Here is a 22,848-nt window from a genome sequence, read left to right as displayed (position 1 = left end):
ATCGTCCCTGCCAAGAGCAGAGCTGCCCACCGCTCCTCGGCGCCATCGCACACCGCCACGCCGGCCTGCGTTAAGTAAACCTAACGAGGCTCTGTGCAGAGCAAGCGTTTGTGACCCGGCCCGCAGGCAGCTGCAGTTCGATCGGCCGGTCGCGGTGACCGCGGTCACAGCCCAGCAGCCCAGCATGGCAACGTCTGTGCGGGGGGATGTCTGGGGCCCGCAGACACAAGGCCCTCCCTGCAGGACAGGGAGGCAGCCCCAGCCCAGCAGAGGCGTGACAGGAACAGAATCACTGGTGCAAACTCCACCGATGGTGCCTGCTGCCTTGGCCCAGGGTAAAACCCTGCAGCAACCCTCCCCCAAAATCCTGTATCTCAGAGAGACGTTATTGAGTGACGAAAGAGCAATTATCAGCTCGGCTGGAGGCAGAGTTGCTCCTGTTTGGTTTTGCAAGGAAAACGATTCCAACCCCATTTTTTGCACAGCTTGTTTCCCCTCAGTGTGAGCTGCAAAAGACATAAAAGATATTCAGGATTTTTTAAAAGTTTTAAACTGGTTTTCTGGAGTCTCTCCTGCAAGTGGTTAACGCTTCATCTAAAGTCAGGGGAAGCTCTCTGAAGCAATCTTGCAATTTACAGCTTTTCCCTTACTAAATAAGAAACGGTCAGGAAATTAAACAGGAAATTGTGTCTGGAAGGAACAAAAGTTGTGTTGTCAAAACCTGCTTACGAAAGATTTACTTTATTTTAACCAGTGAGGAGCCAAGATCAATAGTCAGAAGAGGAAGGAGTTTGTGCGAATTAAATCACACGTGAAAAAAAAACCCACTTGGGAAAACAAGAAGCCTTTGTAAAGAGCAGATATGGATGAATGGAGGAGAAGGCTTAGCATCTGCAGCAACCAAATGCTGGAAAGTGCTGAAAGACAAAGGCCCAGGGTGTAACCCAAGGTCAGGTGTCTCTCCAGAACTCAAACATTGCTCCACAGCCTCAGTGCCCAAATTTCTGGGAGGCATTCTACAGCCTGTACAACACTCTGAGGTCCATCTGAGTGTCTGAGTGCGATGGACAACCATTGCCCTCTCACTGCACATGGTTTGCAGGTAAAGCAGCGGCGCCTTTTCTTTCCTGCTGCTCAGAAACACCGCACCAAGGTCACCCTTGGGTGGCCACCTCCAGCTCTCCCTACCCGGGGTGCTGAGTGTCACAACCCAGCTTTTATACCCTGTCAGCAGAGCGATGCTTGTACCGCTGCCAGTGCGACCTGTTGTGCTTTGCATGCTCACGGTGTTCTGTAGCTCTGCATCGACACCGCTGGCATGGCGAGTCCCCCCCGCCCAGGAGACACAGGTACGTGCATCATCGGGTGATGCGGTGGCTCGAGTTCAGCCCCGCGGCAGGGCTCACCCTCCGTGGGAACTGCACCAGCCCGCTTCATCCTGGGATTTGGCCAAGAGAAATTTGGCCAAGAAAAATGAAGACCCTGCTGCAAACGTGCAGCACTTTTTGAGAACCCCATGCAAATATTTGTTCCCAGATAACCCTACGGTCCGTTGGGCTTTGGGTTAATTATGGGTTCTAGTTGGGAAATTGGGTAATCTGTAATTTTTTTTTACTGCTCATCTTATCAGTGCTTGAGAAACAAGCTTAGCAAGCGCCAGTATGCGGGTATGTCAGAGGCAATGAATCGAGACTTCTGTCTAGCTAACAGCACCAGGCTTTTTAGGTGGATCCTCATACCTGGTGGGGACTGACTCGAAGGGGCTTTTTCTCTGGGATCCTGCCCAGTCACTGTAATAGTTCCCCTGAAATGATCTGTCCTCCATGACAGCTCCTTAGCTGTGTTTGGTCTAAGCTGTATGTGATTAATGCCCAGCTGGTAACAGGACTGTAGCATGTGGCAGCTGTGCCAGTCGAGAGCAGCTCAGCGGGGTTGAGCAAGTGTGGCTTCATAGCCTTTTCCCCTCCTCTTGGGGAAAAGCTCTTGGGAGGAGGCTGGAGGAATTTCTGTCCTGGGAGCACGACAGAGGCTGATGATGGAGACAGTCCCAGACTGTGGCATGGCCCTGAGCAAAGCATCTCCTGCCAGAGCTGAGGCAAGTGCTCTGACTGGAAATACTGAGTAATGGGTTAATAAATGTTTAACAGCTCTTCTAGCAGACAGCTAAGCAGTTGTTTAAATCTCCAATGCTTTCTGGGTGGATTTCTCTACTGCTCTGGTCCTGGCCATCCCCAACATGCAGAGTTTGTGGCCGAGGCTGTGTTGGTGGGATGGGGAAGTGCTCTCTGCCTGCTGGGTGAGGTGGCCACGGGCAGATCCTCCGGTCGGCGGCAGGACGCTGAGTGTGCAGGTGTACGCTTTGCCCGGCATCTCCCTGTGCCGACACACCACTCTCACTCAAAGGAAAGGTACCATAACTTCTGTAGCATCCATGAAGGAGACTAGTCCTGTGTGCTTCCCTGGGGGGTCACATCCTGGCAGGAGGCAGGGAGGGAGGCAGTTACAGCTGAAGTTCGCGTTGCCCTGCCTCTCTGTGTCACCCTCCAGCCCTGGGGGTGGTGGGGGGGCAGATTTTGGGCACTCCCTGACATGGTTAAAACAGCTGTGGGTGCGATGCGTGCTGTTGCTCCCACGACTTGGGGAATTTCCCACTGCTGAGGCAGCTCCCCTGGCCGGCGCGGAGGCACGCCCCTGGACACAGAGGCTTTCCGCACTGGTGCTGCTCTGGGCACGGCCCTGCTGTGGGTCCCCGGAGGCACAGCCGGACCCTCCGCACAGCGTCTCTTCTCATAACCCTCCTGAGGACGGTCAGACACCCACACAGCCACGGATCCACACTGTCACTGTGCCACGTCTTAGCTCTAGCACTGCAAAAGGCTGAAGAAACTCTCATGACAAAGGTGCTGGCTCACTTCTCATCGTTTTTCAGGACTTGCCTCACTCCCGTAACCAGTTGGGCTGCTCCTGTGTCATCCCCACTCCTGGGGTGACAGGACCTGACCAGTTTGTTGAGCAGCACTGGGGCAGCTGGGCTCACCATTGACCCGCTGGGAGAGCAGCCAGGGGGCTCTGCGGCAGGCACTCGCGCCAGGGACACAAAGCACAGCCGCTCGCTGTCAGAGCCACCCTCCTGGCCACTTTCATCTTGGTGTAATCCATACTGTGGTTTAGTGAACCCATTTCTCCTCTGCTATGCCACGGGCTTCTTCCAAAACCTACCAGTGACTTGCACAGGAATTTCCTCCCATTCAACCTAATGAGTCACAGCCTCATCCAGTGGCTCCAATCCAGGCTTCTGGCTAAGCTGCAAGGTATGGGGCAGTGGGTGCTGCTTTGCACCCTGGCTCACTGCCCCTTGTGCTGTTATCCTGCCATTTTCCAAAGAGACACAGCAGGGATTGGCCCCGGATCCTCCTTTGACAGCCCTCTCCTTGGGCACTGCAGGACAGGCTGTTTCTGTCACAGGACAGCCCGTGGTTTGCTGGCCCGGGGGCTTAAACCCCAGCCTGTGTGGAGATGGGGCACGAAGCTGGAGTTTCTCCCCTTTTCCCTTCTCCTCAATGTGTTGGCACGCAGGCCTGTCTGCTGCCTGTGGCACATGGAGCTCTCAGAAGGGCGGGGGATGCTGAGTGTTAAAGAAAGCACAAAATTACAGGGTAAAAAATCAGGAAAAGAACAGACACAAAGACTCTACAAAGGTTTCCACTGCTGGCTGGGAACATTTACCTGCAGCTGGCTGACTCCAGTCACGCCACCCTGCAGCTTGGTAGCATAAAGTTGAGCCCCGCAGGCCCCTCTCTCCTGTTTGGGAGCCTTCCCAGACAGCCATAAGGGCTGGTCTGTGGGGCTGGGGCTGTGCCTCCTTTGGGAAAAACAGCAGCTGTGGCCTGGGAGAGCCCTGCCCCTGCAAGGACTGCCGTGAGTCACACCTCCCGTGCCTCCCTCCAGGCAAAGCTGTCCTTCCGTGTTCAGAGTCCTGACATGTGCACGTTTCCAACGCGGCATACTCGTGACTAATCCACCTGTGTAGGGCTGTCGTAATGTAACACCCTATGGGTTGGGAGAACAGCACACGTATCTGCTCACTGCAGCTCTGATCACGCTGTGGCAGCAGGAACCCCAATCCTGAGCTGTTTCTTTGCCAAGAGTAAGCTGCAGGGATGGTTCTTTTGGCTGCCATAGCTCAGTGTAAAGCCGACCTAACAATGGCATGTTTTAGATGGGCATATTTAGGCCTGGCTATCTACAAAATCCCTATTGTTTTGATAATAACTGTTGTGTTTTTCTATCACAGTCAACCCAAATGTGCCAGTACCTGGGAAGGCGCCCCTCTTCTGTCCCACATCAGGGGCGGGCACCCACAGATGCTGAGAGCACACTACTAGCTGCCTGGCCTCCCGGGAGGGAAACGGAGAAGTTCTGTGCAGGCAGCTGCAGGGCTGGGGAGGGCCGCAGGGCCGCCGGGGACCCACGCGGGGCAGCCGGCCCCGCCGCGCGGCCTCCCGCCCGGAACTACAACTCCCAGCAGCCCCCGCGCGCCCCGCCCCGCCCACTGGGAAACTGCGTTCCCCCGCCCACTCCGCCACGATTTTTCCGCTGGGGGCCTGCGCCGGCACCAATTAGCGCTCGGCTCTGTGGGGCAACCCGCAGAGAAGCCTGATCGAAACAAAATAATTTAAAAACTGTCATGTCGGAGCGCCGTTCCTTAAAATGTCCCTCGCACCGGAGGTAGTGGCGTTCATCGCGCGCTCCGCGGCTTCGGGTTTTGCTGTCAGCCGTCATTTATTACTATGGCGATTTCCCTGTAACGGCTTGTTTCATGCGGACACCTCCGAGGGGTCCTTGGAGGGGCGGGGAAAGAGAAGGCCGCTCTCCTGATTCGCCGCCGCGCTGGAGGGGAGCAGCCAGTCTGCGCCGGCAGCCGGGAGAAGGGGGCGGGGCCATCGCCACCTGCGCAGGCCATTGGTGGCGGCGGCGCGGGGGGGCGTGGCGGAGCGGCGGGGAGGGTGACGCGTATCCTTCCAGCTCAGCGCGTGAAGGGCTCAGGGGCGGGGGGAGGGGCCCGGTCCGGCGGGGAGGGGCGGCCGCGCTCGCGCCGCTCGCTGTCGCGTTGCGTCGGAGCCGCGCTCGCGCCGCACGGGGGAGGGGCCGCTCCAACGGTCGTTTCTCCTCAGCGGGCCTCCCCGCCGCCTGCGCTTCTCCCGCTGTCCCTCTGCCGGGGAGGATGCGCCGCCTCTTCCCGGCCGCGGCAGGTAGACGGGGGAGACGATGAGGGAGCCGCCCCGCCGGCTCCTGGCCCTGGGCTCCTGCCTTTTTCTCTGCGCCGTGCTCTGGTGAGTCCCGGCCGCGCCGCCGGCCCTCGCTCTGGCGGCGGGGAGGAGGCTGCTCCGAGGCCTCCCGGAGGCGGGGGTGTCCTGCCTCGCGGGGCTCGCGGGGACAAGAGCTGCCCGCCCGCAGCCCTGCCGATGACACTCTCTCCGGGGCTCCCGGGCCGCTCCTGCTGCCCCGCCTGGGGGGGCTTTTTCTGTCCCGGCTCCGGCGGGGAGAGCGCCCTGGTCGGGATGCTGAGAGCTGGTGGTCGGGGCGCGCAGAGCGGGAGGGGAAAGTGGAGATGGTGCTGTCGAGGGCAAAAAAAAGGTGCTTTCCTTTGGAAAAATAAGAATGTGTTAATGTGCTGGCAGCACGCGGTGTTGCGTTAAGGGAAAGGAAGGTATCAGCTTTTAGGAGGGTAATTCCCCCTGCTGTGAATAATAGTCATTTGCTGCGTTTGTGAAAACAAGCAGTGTCAGGTGTGGAGTTAGTCCTCAAATACCAGGGGTTCAGAGTTATGCTGTACCTTTCTGTATGTATTCTGTTGCTAATCAGTGCTTTTCACAGGAAGGCTTACTGGCTTTACTTCTCAGACTGAGCCTTGGATGTGATTTCGGAAAGATCACGATGCCGCCTTCTTAAAATCGATTTTCTGTGACTGGCTGGAGTTGTGTTAAACTAAAGCCCATGAGCCTTTTTATTTTTGCATTGGTTATGTCTTTGAGAGTGTTTTTCATAGTGATTATTTTAGCTATACCTTGTTCCAGCATCTTCTGTTTATTTTGTTTTCAAACTTTCTTAAAAGATGACTTTTATTAGAATGTAAGTATTAGGAGAATATATTTCTGTATGCTAAGTTCTAAGCTTCTTAAACTTTGACCTCCTTTGAACTCTGTGACTCACTGTTTGAGAAATGCTAGACAATTTGAACAGCAAACTGCAAATATTGAAAACTGAACAGCAGCTGTTGTTAGAGATAATTTAGTATCTGATGTGTTACTTTAATACATTTCCTGTAAATTGTTTAAATAGTCTATTTAAAAAAAAGAAATAGTCTTGAAGTTCTGGGTTGTCTCACAGTTGATTCTAGCTGGATGAAGAATGGGGAGCCCAGACATCTCCCTGTACAGAACCAGTTGCGGATCTGGTGCTGACACTTGCTTACTGGGTTCAGACAATCCTGGAGCAAATTTAGTTTGTGTCATCACACTTTTGTTTTTAGGAGACAAAGCAGTGAGTCTAAAAAGTGCTTGAAAACTCTGTTGCCCTGTTTATATTTAGTAAAATTTTAAACAAAAGGCTCCTAGCTATATAGGCTTCATGAAGTGAGCTGTGAACCTGATGAACTGTCTTTACATGGCTTTTCTTTTACTCAGTGGACAACTAAGTTTCTTCAGGGAAGGTTCTACTTGTATAGTTAGATTTCTTATTGGGAAAAGAGTTCTTGTTTCTTTCTTATGTCTTGAAGGCTGGTAACCTGTTTTTGCCTCGAGGTAATTTGTTAACGAAGGTGTTCTCAGCTTAATGATATATATATATATATATATAGATGGTCAGAGTAATTTTTTTGTGCTGTGTTCTTAGTCTGCTGTTATAACAGAACTGCTTAGTTTAAGAAAAAGTTCAGATACCTATTCTATATTGATAAAGGAATATCATGTTCAACTAACTTGTTGAAATAATGTAATTGTTCTGTAAGGCCCAGACAACTCTGTTCATCTTGGGTATGGTTAGGAGAAAAATTGAGATGAGTTTTTTCTTACTCTTTTAAAGAGATTATTCTTTCAAGCAGTGTCTTAACTGATCTCAGAGCATGCACTAGAGTATTCCAAACTTTTTACTCCTATTTAAAAAAAAAGGTTCAGACTGTGTTCACCCTGCTCACTCTGGCTGCTTTAGATTAAAAGAACCAGTAGATTAATTTAGATGTTGGGAGGGGTACAACTGTAGTTCCCTAGTCTCTGTTGTCCAAACATAAATTCACATTAGAGATTTTAAAATCCTTTGTCTACAGGATGGCATTGTGACTTGCTTTAATTTCAGTAGCCATGTCGCAGTTGTAATTAGAAAGTCTTGAAGTCTGTTAATTCCTGCGTTGTTGCTGGACTATGTAACGTGGTAAATAGCGATGTATTTAACTTTTTCCTAAAAAGAAAATGAGCAAATTTGTTCACATAAGCAGTTAAGAAACTTTAAATAGTAAATGGAAGGCTTTGTGTTATAAATGTTGGCATGTGTGACAAATGTTGGCTTTTTAAATTTAGTTGTCTTGAAATGTAATCTTCAAAGGATTTAATGCTAGCAGGAGAGAAGCTCATTTCTTACATGTGAAACTAGTGGTCAACAGATGATCAAATTAAAAACAAAAAAAGCAGGGGAAAAAAACATAAGTCCAAACAGAATTGCTGAAATTGCTGTAAAACTCCTGGAGCTCTTTGGACTCTTTTTTTTTTTTTTTTTTTAAAACCTGGGCTTTGTTTTATTCCTGGATGGGTGGTAGCTTCTTTCTTTGATGAAACTAAGCTTAAAATGGGAATTTTTTAAATCTCCCATCATGCATTTTAAAGCTTGCCTAAAGAAGTTGGCTCAATGGAGAAATATCAATTAGTAAAAATCAAGTGGAGGAAAAAAAGATTTGTTTAACTGGAAACTGTTTTAAAAGATCTCATTCTTTAAGTTAAAAATGTGACTGTGTATTAGGAAACGTACAAAAAACCCAAAAGTTTGAGTTTAGGGATTTGTTAGCTGGTGTCTTTTACTGAAAAGGCAATGTGATGCTCTTTGGGAGTGCAGGATCAGAGAGGTATTGGTACTTGAAGCTTTCTGAAGCTGGAATAAACACAGCTCTCTGACAAACCTCAGCCAGCGACGTTGTTCCGAGTAGTTCAAAAGAGTGAGATGGCTGCATAGCTTTAGAGAAACACTTTTGATGGAGGTAAGGCTTAGGGATGTAGTGCTCTAAAAATAATACACATCTGTGCAGATTTGACAGCATGACAGTTGTCCTGAATTTACAAAGACTTCTTTTATGCTTCAGTTAATCCCTTTGTGTGGATGATCATAATATAAAAAATACTTCTAAAACTTGTGCTTTGTAGTTTGTCAGTATACAGAGCTGAATAAGTAGAGTAGATTTAGAAGCTTTTAGGGATACTACTATCTGAATTGAGACTAGCTATGACAGTTGTTTGAAGAGTAACCTGTATAAATTGTTCTGACACCAGCTTTTGCCTGCCATAAGCTGCACTTTCAGTGTTAGCTGTGAGTTTACTGAAGAAATCATGCATACACTAATTTGTCTTTCTATGATTCATTGTATCCCAGAAAGTGCTTTGCACATCCTGAGCTACTTATCTTTTATGAACTCTTTTATCATCCTCGGTTTTACAACTATGAGTAAAAGGAAGATGGGGATAAGTGCTTGGGCACATCAGGATTCTTCAGTTGTTACACTGTGAGTATGCTGCATATCAAAGTGGCTGAGCAGCAAGATGTGCTGTTTCTGATGGAAACCCCCTGGTCTAGTAGCTCTGACTGAAATCTGTGATGAGAGCGTACCCTGAAAATTTTAAAGGTCAGATTGGGGCAGTGGCATAGCCAGGAATAAAGCCTAGATACAAGTACATTGGAAGGGGGTAGATTTTGACACTGCTTTGTACTCCTACCTATATGTGAAGATTTATGTGAATTTTAATGAGATAAAATATTTCTAGTTTTGGTTTGCATTGGCCTTCTACATTTTTGAAGGCGTACTTGTTGAAAGCTTCTGTAATGCAAGAGGAGCTCTGAAAGAAACGGTGCAATACTGGCAGTGTGATAACATCACTAGTGTTTATTTTGCCGCTCCTGCCCTGCCCAGGCAAAAGCTATGCAAGCCGGATCAGAGATCTCAGAAGTGGAGGTTTTGCTAATTGAGCGTTTATTGGCCATAATACTGACATTTCACTTAAACCTTGAGTTTGCATCTGTTAATAACAGAAAGGTGTTGAGTGGTAGAGCTGGGGAGTCACAGGCTTGTGTTACACTGGAACATGCCTCATCATAGAAGGCAGAGTATAATGTTTGCAGGAGAGTGCCCTAGTGATCTGGATAGAACTGGTAGTGTAACTTGCTTGTAATGGGGCTCAGAATTTCATCTGGTGATTCTCCTCTTACATAGTTACTTAAATCTCTTCAGAAGGCTGATACTAAAATGAGCACTGTGTCTGCATTTTACGGTAGGAAGAAATGATTTGGGCACTGTTCATACAATCACAACTGTTGTACCAGGCATCTGATTTCAGAATGAAAAGTATGTTCCTAGATGCGTAGTATCTTGTTTGGAAGTGCCTTTGCTTTGTAGTCAAGGTTGAGACAAAAGCTGCACTGGAACTCTTGGACTCTTAAAAATCAAATTTAAATATGCTTAGCTTATAGCCTGCTCAGGGTGAAGATGTTGTATGCAAGCAGGGGCTCTGGTGTCTTATGCAAAACAAGTGTTTGACTCAAATCAATTATTGAATATTTACCTTCTAAAATTATTTCAAAACCAGTGAAGTGTTTTCATGCAGTATCTTGTAAAATTTATTTGTCCTAGAAACTTCAAATTTCTTTGTTGTGCAAGTGGTGTGCTAAAGTGGCGTGTACCCCCTCACCAGGTTGTTGGGTTGGTGTATAAGACCCTGCCTGTTGCAATGAGATGTGCCTCACTTGAGCACTTAATTTCAACTTTTTCTGAAATGTCTTTCTCTAACCTGTTATTAGTTCTTTTTCACTTTAATGTTCTTATCACTGAGTACTTTACAGAATACTTTTTGGCTTTTTCACCTTTCTTGTCTTTAGTTTTAATTACTAACCTAGTTTTTGGCGAATTCTGTGCTTCTTTCAAGGGGAGGATGTGCAACGTCTTCTAGTTAACACTTGGAGGTGCTACAGCCCTCTGCCTGAAGAGGGTGTCGTTTCTGTGCATGAAAACTTTTTGCTGAGAACAGGGTAACATAGAACTGCAAGTCTGAAAAGGCTCTTGTAATTCTTGGTGAAAATACTGCGGTGGTATAACTGATCCTAAAGCTAGTGCAAAGAACTTTTGCTTGGGTGAGTGAAAATACTGGTATAAATGACTTCTACTGTTACTCCAATCCAGTTTAAGGTTCCAACAGTTCAAAGTTAGCTTAGGTGCTCAAAGGAACCTTCTTGGCTTGGCTGAGTTTTGGAATGGCAATCAAAATTTTGCTGAAATCCTTAAAAGGTAAGTGTATTAAAAATACATTATAAAATGTCTGGGAGTTAGGTGATAGCAGCTTTACAATAATCTAGGGCAAAATTCATGTTGCTAAATTTATGCTAAAATTCCACTCCTTGGCACTGTGTTAAGCTGTGTTGCGTTTCCAGTGGGTTTTAAGAATGGGGAGTTAGTGCAGAGCAGCTGCTGCTGATACTGAGCCTGCTGTTGCAGTATTGTGCCTGTGTAGACAAGCTTATGAATTTCAGCAATGAGGGAAGTCTTCGAAGATGTGTAAATTAGACATTATTACAGGCTCTAAAAGCCTTAAAGTTTAATCGCAGTTTGTGGCTATTCTGCTGTTTTCCTGTAGTCTTTGTGGTCAGCATCAGATATTACTGTGTTTTTCTAGAATATGTTCTTTTCCCCAGACTCTTGCATTAAAGATCATAACTAGAGTTTGACAGTGCAGGGAGGTTCCCTTAAGCTGCAATCTTCAGTGCTGTATTTCAGAAGTCTGTTAGCAGGAATCACTAGTAACTGCCTGTTCCTTTGAGCACTTCCAAATGGACCTTTTGAGAGCTAGAGTTGGTGACTTCTGCCCTGCTTTAAGTGCCTGAAATAAGGTACCTGGATACTCCTTTGAAGGGAGGAGTAAGAGGTATGTGTTTCAGTGTTACTTTGCAGCATGCATCTAATACAGGCTGTTGTCTGTTAGGGGCACTGTATCAAAAAATACACAGTTAAGTACTGTGAAGGTGACACAGCCTTTTGTAGGAAAGGATGAGAATAATATATTAGTATCACTGTAAGAAAGGAATGAAGAGGTTTTCCACTGTTAGTCCTTGGCCTTGATTTCTGTTTAACTTAGGACAACAGTGGACAATCATGGATAAATGGTATGTTCTCCCTCTATCTTCTTGGATTTTTATATCTGAGTATTCACTAGCTCAAAGCTAACTTTTTTGCTCTCAGAAAATTACTGGCATGTGTCCACAGTCTCAAGATCAGATCAGGGGGTGCAGAGGAATGTGTGGCTGAAGGTGGGATGCAGGACTACCCCTTCAGGCAGTAAATCAATTAAATCTGATAAAGTATATGGTGCAACTGTAACCTTATTTTTCAGTCTTTGCATGCTAATGCATTTTAAATGCTGAAAGCTGTATTTTAAACTGATGGTTGGAATCTGATTGTCCAAAGCCATGAAATTCAGTATTGTCAGAAGTATCTTTGTGTTGGGCTCCTCTGAGTAAGTGAAGTAACTGTTTTTTTTGTGTAGCATTCCAGTTAGGAGACAGTTTGGAGAGCACATTTTTTTGCAGAGTGGGCAAGATGATAAAAACCTAAATGAATTGCAAAACAGAATGGATTGGTAAAGAATTTGCAAAACTCCGATTTCTGTTGTGTTGTGTTTTTAGCACATGAATCAAGTTACTGGATAGTGGCAGGAAATAAGATGGTATCAGTGCCTTGCTGGCAGTGTCCTTGCTTAGTCTAGATCTGTAGATCTAGTTTTCAGCTTTTTTCTCCCTTAAAGGTCCATCATAATTTTGAAAACTATCTTAGTAATGCATGCTGCTCTTCTGTGGCAATAAATGGCTTCTGAATGAATGGTGTGGTTTTTGTTTTGGGTTGTTTGGGTTTTTTTAACCAGCATTAAGGAAGATTAATGGTGGTTCTTTGCATTTCCACTTCACATGCAGAAATGAGTGTTGTGTCTGGGGAGGCTGTGCTAAAGCAGTCAGTGCATTGCAAATAGCCTTCTTCCTCTGACTTATTGAAATAATGTTGCTGTCCTAAAAGCCTTTTCTTCATTTTCTGAGAGATTTACTTTGTTCTGCAGGCCCTTTAAAATGCAAGTCCCACTTGCTAAACTGTTCTGAGAGAAGGATTGATTCCATGAAGTTGCTGGGGAGAGGGTGCCCTCCTTTTGCTGTTTTTCCTGTATTACCAGTGGCTGGAAGGCAGATTACTGCTGACTTGAGAGCCTGGTTATGGATCTGCTGAGCATCTTGTTCTTACAGAGCCTTCTTTCTCTTGGACAGGCTAGTGATAACAGTCACAGACCTGTAGGATTTGTTCACAGCAAAAGGTATTTTCCTGCCTTCTTCATCCTTTCACAACTTCCTTCATTTTTTACCAGGTTAATCCAAAAGAAATTATTCTATAATCAAGAAGGTAAGCTTCAACCAACAAATAGGTGCTTCTCCCCCATTCATAGGCCTGGCCTGCTGGTGCTCTGCCCCGCAGGTCCAAAACCCACCCACCTTCTCTTACACAGGCCTATTCTGAACTGATCCTGTGAATGTTTTCAGTAGAAAGTGTCATACGGCAGGGACAGTGACATCTTCATTTTTCCTCTTAGCTGTTGAGCATTGGTCCATCTGCACCTGTTGGTAATACAACCCTCAGAGGTGCAGAAAATGTCAGTGATTGTCCTGGAGGGAGACGCTTCCCTGTGCATTCAAGGAGGGTTTGTAATCGGTACACTGGTGATAGCTTCCTTTTATTTTCCCTTTGCTTAAAATTACTGTCTCACAGATGTCAGCTGTAAACTGTTTTGAACTGCTTTACTCTCCAGTGTCCAGAAATAGGTCTAGTTTAGAGAGAATTTAAGAAAACTCTTGAATCAGAGGACAGATGTGTTTGAACTGAATCTTGTGTGAGTGTCAGTGTTTTTGTATTAAAGTCTTTGGAAAGGAAAAGCTTAGGCGGTTTTTCTCTGGGGCAATCAAATTGTGGAAAAACTGCTCTTAACCTTCAGATTTTGCTCAGTTTGGATTTTTGTCAGCTGTAACTTGTATGATTAAGTTTTCTTACCAGTTGTTTACTTTCTACTTGATTTTCGTTTGTCAAAACAGTTATCTTTAGCTTCACTACCTCTCATAGTCTTCTGCAACCTCCTTCACAATTACTTAAATAGTTTGAGCCAAATTAGAACTGGACTGTCTTTCACATGAAACCTAATACTGCAATTTCAAAGCCACCCGCACTTTTGAATTTCACTGTGTTCCTTTTCAAAGGCCTAACAGCCATCAGTAGACCATAGCTAATTGCATAGCAATAAATGTACCGAACCATTCAGATAGGGGTGAGCAGACTTTCTGCTTCAGTAGAGAACCACAGTATGTGCCTGCCTTGTGAAGAGTAAAGATTTTCCACACGCACACCTCTTTGTCTGGGCTTGCAGCTTTTGCTTTTGGGTTTGTGCATATAAAGCTGAAAAATTCATGGTGTATTAGAGAGAATAGCTTTTAAACTACACTAATGATGATACTAAAAGACTTGTGCTTAAATTTCTTCATTCTTTGAGATTTAATAGCATCTGCTATTTTGAGTTGTACTTAGCAAAAATGGAACCACTGAAAACTTCTGTACCCGTGTAAGTCACTAACTTGGTTACGTGTTTGGTACACTCTCTTGAAGTATTTCTACACTGTTACATCATTTGAAGATGTACCTTGTACCTGAGACAGTATACCTAGTGACTAATGTCCAGTACTGTTTGGGCATTAGATCTGTGTGCTTCGGAGTCAGCATTAAAATACTACTCTTTTGGCATGGAAAGGGAAGAGTATACGGATGCAGAAGCTGCTGTGCTTTCACTGGACATACTGTGCAAGTTTACTAAATTCCAGGGGAATTCTATTCTCTGTAAACACTTAAGTTTTCATGTTTGTCTTTCTGCATATAGAGGAATGCTTAACAGAGGTGCTGTGCCATTTGGCAAAGTTTTTTATTATGGGCTATATCATTTATCAGCTTCTGGCTGAAGAAGCCTGTTGATTTAATATGCAGAATTCTGAAAGAAGAAAAAGAGTAGTGGTGGTCCTGATCAGGTGATTAATTTGACTTCTCACAGAATGGCTGGTGTCATGTGGCCTTGTGTCCTGTGGATTTGTGTTCTTAATGCTCTGTCAGAGCTTGATGGCAACAGTTGAATTGATACATCCTGCCTGCTGCATCCTCTGTTGCAGTAGGGCTCATGTTTACCTGTCAGTGCATGCATGCACACATACAAAATGAATCCTCAGTCCCCTCCCTTGCTTAGAGGGCTCTTGGGAGACATGAAGCATCATGTTTGAGTTGGGGAGTAAACTGAGAAGAATTTCGGAAAATAAGCAAATTGAATACTGGACACAGATTATGTCAGAATAGCTTAAATCTGAGCTGTCAAGGTGCATTCTTCTAAAAGCTGCATTCATGTTCTTATAAAGCATGATTTGTTGTGTTAAAAGTATCAATATATTAAGGCAAGAAATGTATGCCTTTTGTGCTAAGTGCTTTTTGTGACTGCAAGTGCTAAAGTAGTTAATGTGGTTGTGAAAATATACCTTGTGTTTTAAAATGCTGATTCACAGCCAATGATACCTTTCCTTTTCTACATTAAGGGACTTAATGTTGCTCTGTATGGCTCACTGAAGATTTCCCCCACTTAGTGTAAGCAAGATAGGAAATAACATTTGTGCGCATGTATAACAAAGGAGTGGAATGAGCTACAGTAGGTTCTGTATAATTTTTGATCTTGTATTTTTATGAACAACCAGGGAGTCGTCATAGCTGGAAGGAGAGACCAGAGGTACTAGAATTAAGAGCATGTGAATTTCTCCATGAAATTATTGAAACCACTTTTCAGAAGAATGGCTTGAAGTATTTGCATAACTAATTTTTCCAAGTGAGAGCTAGTAAGTAAGGCTGTAAGAGTCCAGTGACATTTCATTCAGTCGCTTAAATGTATGTCCTGTGCTTATGATAGGACAGGTTTGATGGAAAACTTAATACATGGTGGGGTGGGAATTGAAAATGTAACTGCATGATGGAATGGGAATTTAATATGTGTGAGAATGCATATACTCCATTTTCAGCTTAACTGAGATGTGAGGCTTTGTACCCTCTATGAGGTTATAAATGTTTTCATACTCTTATATTCAGTGCTTTATTTTCCAGTAACTGCAGCTGCTTCTGCTTGACTCGAGAGCTTCCATTTAGTTTAGAGGAAGGCTTGTTACCTCAAAGATAAGAGGAATTACTGAGGCGCAGTGGGGCTGAGACAGACCTGGGACACCTTATTTGTCCATCTCTAGAATAGTATGTCAGATCCCACAAGTTCCTTGTCTGCTGTCTTCTGCTCTTTGGTGGTAAGAGCCCTGGGTTTAGAGTGGCTAGTGCCTTGCTGGTGCAGGTGGAAGAGAAGCAGTAGGTTTATATCTTTACAGTAAAAGCCCAATTTTGTGATTGCCTGCAACCTGGAGAAGTAGTGCTCCCTGTGTGTGTGTGTACATATATATATATATATATACATATGAAACTGTTTCTAAAATTTAGTACTTGACTGTGGTCTGTTGTGGCATGGATTCCTCCTTGGTTGAGGAATCTATGCTGCATATGTTTTTCAGTAAAGGTGGTATTCAGGCTTTTAAGATGGGTGCTAATTCAAATTCTAAACACGAGAATGATCCCAGTCATGTAAGCAAATCCTGACCTACTAATAGTCTTATATTATGACTGACTGTTAAGGCTATGTTTTAGTTCTCAAAACTTATGTCAGAAGGTTGCTGTATCCAGATTTCTTGTATGTTTAAAGATCTGCTATAGACTTGTCTCCTCTTAGGAGGAGGGGGCAGCAGCCCTTTTTTCAGGGTGCAGAGCGATGTTTGTGTGAATTCACAAGGGGTCAATACTGATCACCTGGCTATCATGTAAAAAGTGTTTGGCTTTAAAGTGGCAGGTGACTGATGTTCAAGTATTGTTGAAAGCTCCACTAAAAACTCAATTTGTGTAGCATTTTGATAGACTTACACGAAGTCTGGAAGTCTGCGTGAAGACTGTTGCTGGCCTTTTTGCCTCCAGGCTTAATGGTTACGGATGTTATCTAGGATGTGAAGGGGCCATGCACTGTAAGCAACAAAAGATGCTTTTCAGGTGCAAGTGTTTGTGTAGCTGTTGGCTGCTTTTCTATGGAAATAAATGCACTTGTACTGAGAAGCTAAATGGTTCAGAACTGAAAGCACAAAACAAATCTTTATGGAGGTTGTAGCTAAAGCCAGCACCTGGTTTGCTATTTGCCTCTACATTTTAATTGATTTTTGCACAGGCCTTTTGTTTAATATTTGTTTTCTCTAATTCTCTTAAATGTGCTTGATGACCGTACAGAATTTTCTCAGGCGTGATCTGTACAGGGAAATAAGGAGCCTTATTTTTTCAATCTGTGGCTTTAGTTTTTGCTCGGTAATAATCATTGCTAAAGATATTCCATTAGTATATGGCAAAGGATATAGTTGATTCAGATTCTTTCAAACTTGCAGCAACTTAACTAATTTGTCAGCTTCCACTTTGTGACATGGTATCACCTCAATAACTGTTTTGCTGATACTGTTGTCTTTTGGAAGTAGTAAATTTATAGTGTGGTTTCTGTTACTGATTTCTTAAAGTCCTCCAATAGTTTTGATAAATGAGTATCTATGAACTGTGCCTGTATATTTTTATTTTTTAGCCACCTCATGGGAACAACTGAGAAAGGTTGAGGGAGACAATGCTGTGAGGGGATTTAAAAATATCATTCTTTTTAAATCAAGACTTTGACTTTTTTTTAATAGGCTTCCTGTTTGGCATGTCTTTTGTAAAGACAGTCTTTCATCGGCAGTGCAGTATGCTTCAAGTGATGCTTGTGCCCTGGTGAATGATGATGAAAATGTCAAGGAAAAGGTATGCTGAATAAGTCATGTTAATTATCATGTCTTACTTGATATTAGATAAAAAAATTGATCATACACTTTGATTCACAGAGTCTTCTTGGCCAGAAGGTTTAAGGTACTCAGTTGTTTTGTGAACCATGGTGTTATCTTCCCAAGTTTTCGTTTACTTCAAATTTGTTGCAGTTATGTGACAATATAGCTGGACAGTTTGTGTGTGTGTATGGGAACAAATAGGAAAGCTAGTAATGGTGGTTCAGTTTTTTATTGTGTGCCAGATGCTAGAAGAAGTCATCAGAGGTAGTATGTGGCTCTGTAGAGACCACAATAAGAGGTGATGGTCTGGATAAGTCTAGGCTACAGTATGGCAGTTGTATCTGTGTTGTGTTGAAAACGCAGTGCACAAATTATTGCAATCATAAATAGAAGATTGAACAGTAATTGTTTTATTAAGTCAGTATTTATCACTGTTTTCCTCGTGCTTAATACAGATTAACAAAGCTAAAATACATATGTGAAGCGCTAATAATCAAGATTCTGTCCTTTTCTTATTTACCTTACTCAGCACTTTAGGTTAAATTGGGTGTAATATAAAATCTAATTGGGTGTAATGTAAAACCATGATTAACTCATTACGAGTTTCTGCATATTGCAATTTCATAGTGAGTTCCCAAGTTGTTGAGTCATATCAGAAAGTCATGGTAATTTCATTTATTTATTTACACAGGTAAAGAATCAGCCCTATGATAAGCATGGGTAGTATTGATGTTAGTGGTCTTCCCATTTCCTCCATCAATCAGTAGCAGTACTAATTGGAGTCCTGCTAATCAGGACTGCCACATCGAACCTGGAAAACGTGTTGAGCATTGTAGTTGACTCAAGTGGAGACCAGAAAAAAAATACTTCAAATATTGTAGGTTTCTTACCCATTTCAGCATCTAGGGTAGCTGTGGGTTTTTTGCTAGCTTATGTGGCCAAATAGCAGTCAGAGTCCTATTCTTCTGGCTGCCCAAAAAAGGTCCTGCTTGATTTTAATGTCTGATGTAATAAAACTGGGAAGATCAAGTAAGCTTTGAGACTAGGAGGCCACTGGTGTATGTTTTCCTATTTTTTGCAACATTATTCCCTTCATTCTATTAACATGGCTGCATTGTTAAGCAGATTTCTGAACTTAAACCCAAAGATGTGAAAGCTCATGTACTCTTTACTGTACCGTACTGTACTCTTTACTCATTAAAGAAAAAGATCTTGTGTTTATGGGAAATCTTAAACATGTGTCTGTTACTCCTAACTAGGCTGCTGGAGCTGTCCTGCTCAAAAAGAGCAGTCTTGCAACCCTTGATTAGTATTCCTTAGATCAGTTGTCTCTTTGAGCCATTGATGCTATTTAATCTTAGGAACTAGGATGTGAACTAATAATATTTGGGGAAAAATGTTTCTGCTCAAATTTGTACTTCCTGCTCTTCCAGTGTATGCCTTCACTCTCTCAAATGGATGTGATCGTGTAATCTTGTATAGCACAGCACCCCATTTTGGATCCGAACATTAGCACTTCCAATATTTGACCACAGGATTTTAGATAGCCCTTATAAAATGAGCGGTGTGAAATATCTACCACATTTCATGCTGTATTTTAAAGCATTGCTCACAAATAACTTATATATGTTGTAGTCACAACTTAAAGGTTTAAGGCCCAAGTAAATTATTGTTAGTTCTACAGTGTGGTGGTTTTAAAACTTTTTTCCCTCAAGTGTGTATTCTTTTTTACTTTGAGTTCCCTGCACTTGATTGTAAATCTTTAGTTGTAAAAGAGAAAGTTGCTTTAAAAGGTTACATCAGACCTGTGAAATTATTCTAGTTCTGCTGATAAGACTGCTATAACTGAAATGTGCCAGGTATTTTTTTAAATGGTTCTGTTGCAAGTAATTTTAGGATTTTTTTTTTCCTCCTGTTTTGGGCAGCAAGGAGATGGGGTGTATTTGTCAACATGGGAAGTCATAGCAGAATGATTAACTTTCCTTAGCACACAAATGGAACGATTTAAGACAATGTTAAGATGGTCTTTCCTGTGAAGATTTAACTGAATTGTTTTAACTTGCTGTAGTCTTTGTACAGATGAGTTTTTAAACATGTGGACAGTGGCTCTGAAGATTCATGTAGCTTAGCTTCTTGTTGGTATTTTGCTGTTTGTAAAGGTAGTAGTATTCAGTTTGTACCAAAGGTAGCTCCTCTTACTAGAAGAGGAGGCCTGTGTTAGTGCATACTTACTGTTGTTTTACCTATAATGGGGAAGGGGGGAAAACTGTTGTTTTACCTATAATTACCTAATAGGGGGAAGAGGCTGGTCCCAGGCTGGAATTTGAGCACGCAGACTCAAGTACACGGAGTTATTCCACAGAAGAGCTACTTGGTGACTTCACAAAATCTGACCAGGCAAGACTTTTATTTCATTCACTGTCTCCATGTACTCTTCAAGGGCTCCTTGGATTTCAGAGTCTTTCATTTTGGTTATCTAAAGCTCATAGTAACCATCTATCGCATTTCACTTGCACACAGGGTTGTTGTCAGACTTATGTTTCCAATGACGGAGAAAATGTGTGAACTAAGGAATCTTGCATTTTCCATGTGTATAAGTAATAATAAGAGTAGTATTTGTAGGTACTGACTAAATAAATATTTCCAAGATAAATTAAAATTGGACGTTATATAGGTATGGATGTCTCTTTATAAAAAGAAAACTCAAAAAAGCCCTTCTCACTGAGGTCCTTTATGTATATCAGACTTGGTGATCGTAGCAGTCTGTTTTAGCTTTCTCCCATTAATATTTTTATGCTATTATTGTAGACTATGGAAGAGTGTTGCAACTATCCCAAAGTGGCACTGAATACCACCTAGGTTTATGAAGAAACTTTATTTCTTAACTGTCTTGCTGTCTGGTTATCAGGTTCATTGATGACAATTCTGAACTACTGAACTGTTAAAACTCCATACTAGATGTTATTGTATGAATGCTTTTCCTATTCAAGTTTTGAAAAATGTATGTTCATCTATAATGTCTTCACAGACTACAGAAATGGGTGAAGCAAGCCAGCCTGAAGTTGAGACTCCACCTTCAGTAGTTTTAAATGAAGCTTTGTCTAGCATAGTTGCAAGCACTGAAAACATTTCCAGTTCACCTACCTCAGAGATACCTCCAGTCTCACAGCCTGAGTAAGCTTTTTAAATTTTGTTTTGGTCTTTGAGAGAGTATCACTTAATCTGATGTTGTTAAGTGTTACTTATTCAGGGTTTTTTGGGATAAGACTAGACTGCTGCACGTGATTCTTTTGCTGTACTTTAGTTTCTGGTGTTAATGCTCATGGAATATGCCATCATTACTCAGTGTGTGGATTAAGAGTTGTTAACTTGCATGAAGTGTCATATTATTGCCATTATCAGTTTCTAAGGTGCTGCTTTGACAGAAGTCGTCCAGTGTCTTTTATGTGCTAGATAATCTGTACTATAAAAGCCCTCAGGTCCTTACCATTAGGATTTCTGCCCTTCACAAATGTGCTTTCACATCTGTGATAACCAGCATCAAGGCTGCTTCAGTGATGGCCTCTGCTTTCAGTTAAGGAAGCAGCATTTTACTCGAGGATTTAAAACATAGCAGGCTTAAGTTAATATTAAGTTAAGTTAATATTAAGTTAATATTAAGAGACTTCTGATGAAATAGCGAATTTTAGTATAAATACAACCAAGACAGTTTGTAATTCTGGTACTTACTAGTGTATTGCAGAGCTACCTCTGTTGCAGGCAGTCTTCAAGTGTTGGTGTGCTTAATTTTGTTTCCCTTCTTTTGTGGAATGCTGTGGTATCAAATGAGACCTGTAATATGAAAATTCATGTGCATACATTTCTATGTACTCTCACAAAATTTTCCTGGGCTTTTTAATGTTTGCTAAGGGGAATATATTCTGATTGTCTGCTAATAAAGATCTAATATTTTGATATATAAAAATTTAACACATTAAAAATGGAAGTAGACTTCTTTGGCATTTTGGGTTTGAGTGTCCGGTTTTTCTGGTTTACAAAATTTAGTGTCTTTACTGTAGAAAAGGTCTGGAAATTCTGTCTGCTGGCTGATCTTGCCTAGGCTGCTATGGCTAACTCTTGGTACTTCATAAGTGTCTTTAATTGCAAGTCTCCAGAAATCAAGCTTCCTGAATTTGCAGTTTTTATAAATCAAAACTGGAATGTAACTTCAGTGTGTTTCTTTTACAGCTTTTGTTGACTACTGTATTGATTTGTTTATGTAATGTGTTAAGTCCTACTGTTGTCAGGTCTTCGAAGGAGATTCAGGATGTTGTTTTCTTTTGAACATTCAGCTTAGTATCTTGTAGCTGCTGGAAAGAGTCTTGCTGTCATAGTTGGGGAATACTGAGTGATGAACTCTGAAGACTCAAACTATGAAACAAATGAAGATGGAAACTTGTTTTGGAGCACCTGATATATTAGTTAATGTTTGACGGTAGTGTTCTGACACTAGTACCACTTACAGGAAGAAAGGGTAGAATGGGTATAGGAGAGATGCGTATTTATACATTATTTCAAACTTCAGTTTAGCTTTAAATAGTAATAGGTGGCCTCTATTTGAACAGATTAACTCTGATGTCTAAAACAGCTGTAGACCAACTCTATGGTTAAACAAGATCTTTAAAAAGACTCAGTTGCATTTGTTATCTTTAGACAGCATTTTATCCTCTTAGGTGCTGATTCCCATCAGTGTAACAGAGTCCAGCTCCCTTAGGTGTTACTGGTCTGATATTCCAGCAGGACCTCTTAATTAAAATATTCTGGAAGTAATTTTATTCCAGACTATTTTTACTTTGTAATGAATCTTTTTTAGGACAGCACTGATTGTAGCTCTTCTATTCAGACCTAATGTGGGGAAAAATTCTTGAAAAATAATCCGATATCATCTTCTGGCTGCAAGTAGACAGCTGCCATGCAAAGTGTTGCCCTTTAAAAAATTAAGGGAAAGCTACTAACAAATGCAAGTACTCAAAGAAGAGGGAGCTCTATAGGTTTTAAGCTTGTGCTGCTCACCTTCTGCCAAAATTAGTTACTTGAGGCCAGTCAGGTACACCGTGGTATCAGGGTATTTTTACGTTCATACTTGTCCCATATTTTATTCAGTTGGTAATTATTCATGCTGTCGTCTATCCACTGAGATCAAGAATATGTGGAGCTTTTTAATTTTAAGTGTAGTGGTCAACCTTACTTCAGTCGTTAGTGTTACATGCAGAGCTAAACTGCGTGCTTCTCGGATGTGTGCATTTTGGGGTGTTCAGAGAAACTAATAAATTCTTGTATTCCTAGTGTTTGTTATTTTGCTACATAGTAGAAGTCCTGAATAGGTATGAGGTTTTTTGTTTTATACTGTATGAAAGGTAGTGAAACTGGCTCCCTGGGTTTGTTGCAGCAATGTCTGTTGATAATTGTAGCAGTCAGAGAACCAAAAAGATCCGCTTTTAAGTTGCTAATGTGCTGTTTGTGTTTTGGAAGCTCTATACCATGATATTGGATTAACCTAGTTTGTAGCTGACGTTGAAGAAAGCTTATGTTGAATAAAGCTTTTACTTAGATCTGGTTTGTAACCTAGAT

At 42.8% G+C, this 22,848-nt stretch overlaps 1 protein-coding gene across 4 annotated transcripts in view; it reads left to right on the top strand.

The window, feature by feature from the left end:
- The first annotated feature begins 5,063 nt into the window (after nt 1-5,063).
- Nucleotides 5,064-22,848, top strand: part of SUCO (SUN domain containing ossification factor) — a 41,948-nt gene continuing 24,163 nt past the window's right edge. For 3 of the 4 annotated variants that reach the window (XM_074876858.1, XM_074876857.1, XM_074876856.1), the window contains exons 1-4: nt 5,064-5,333; nt 17,107-17,215; nt 19,534-19,635; nt 20,267-20,412. In XM_074876858.1, coding sequence (XP_074732959.1) covers nt 5,269-5,333; nt 17,107-17,215; nt 19,534-19,635; nt 20,267-20,412 — 422 coding nt within the window. In that variant the 5' untranslated portion in view covers nt 5,064-5,268. Of the gene's footprint in view, nt 5,334-10,516; nt 10,538-17,106; nt 17,216-19,533; nt 19,636-20,266; nt 20,413-22,848 lie in introns of those variants that run through there. The other variant, XM_074876859.1, reaches the window with a different exon arrangement.

This window comes from Strix uralensis, chromosome 8, assembly GCF_047716275.1.
Source record: "Strix uralensis isolate ZFMK-TIS-50842 chromosome 8, bStrUra1, whole genome shotgun sequence".
Taxonomy (NCBI): Eukaryota; Metazoa; Chordata; class Aves; order Strigiformes; family Strigidae; genus Strix; species Strix uralensis.
The sequence above is the reverse complement of the archived record's forward strand: the minus strand, read 5'-3'. Positions and strand labels throughout refer to the sequence as shown.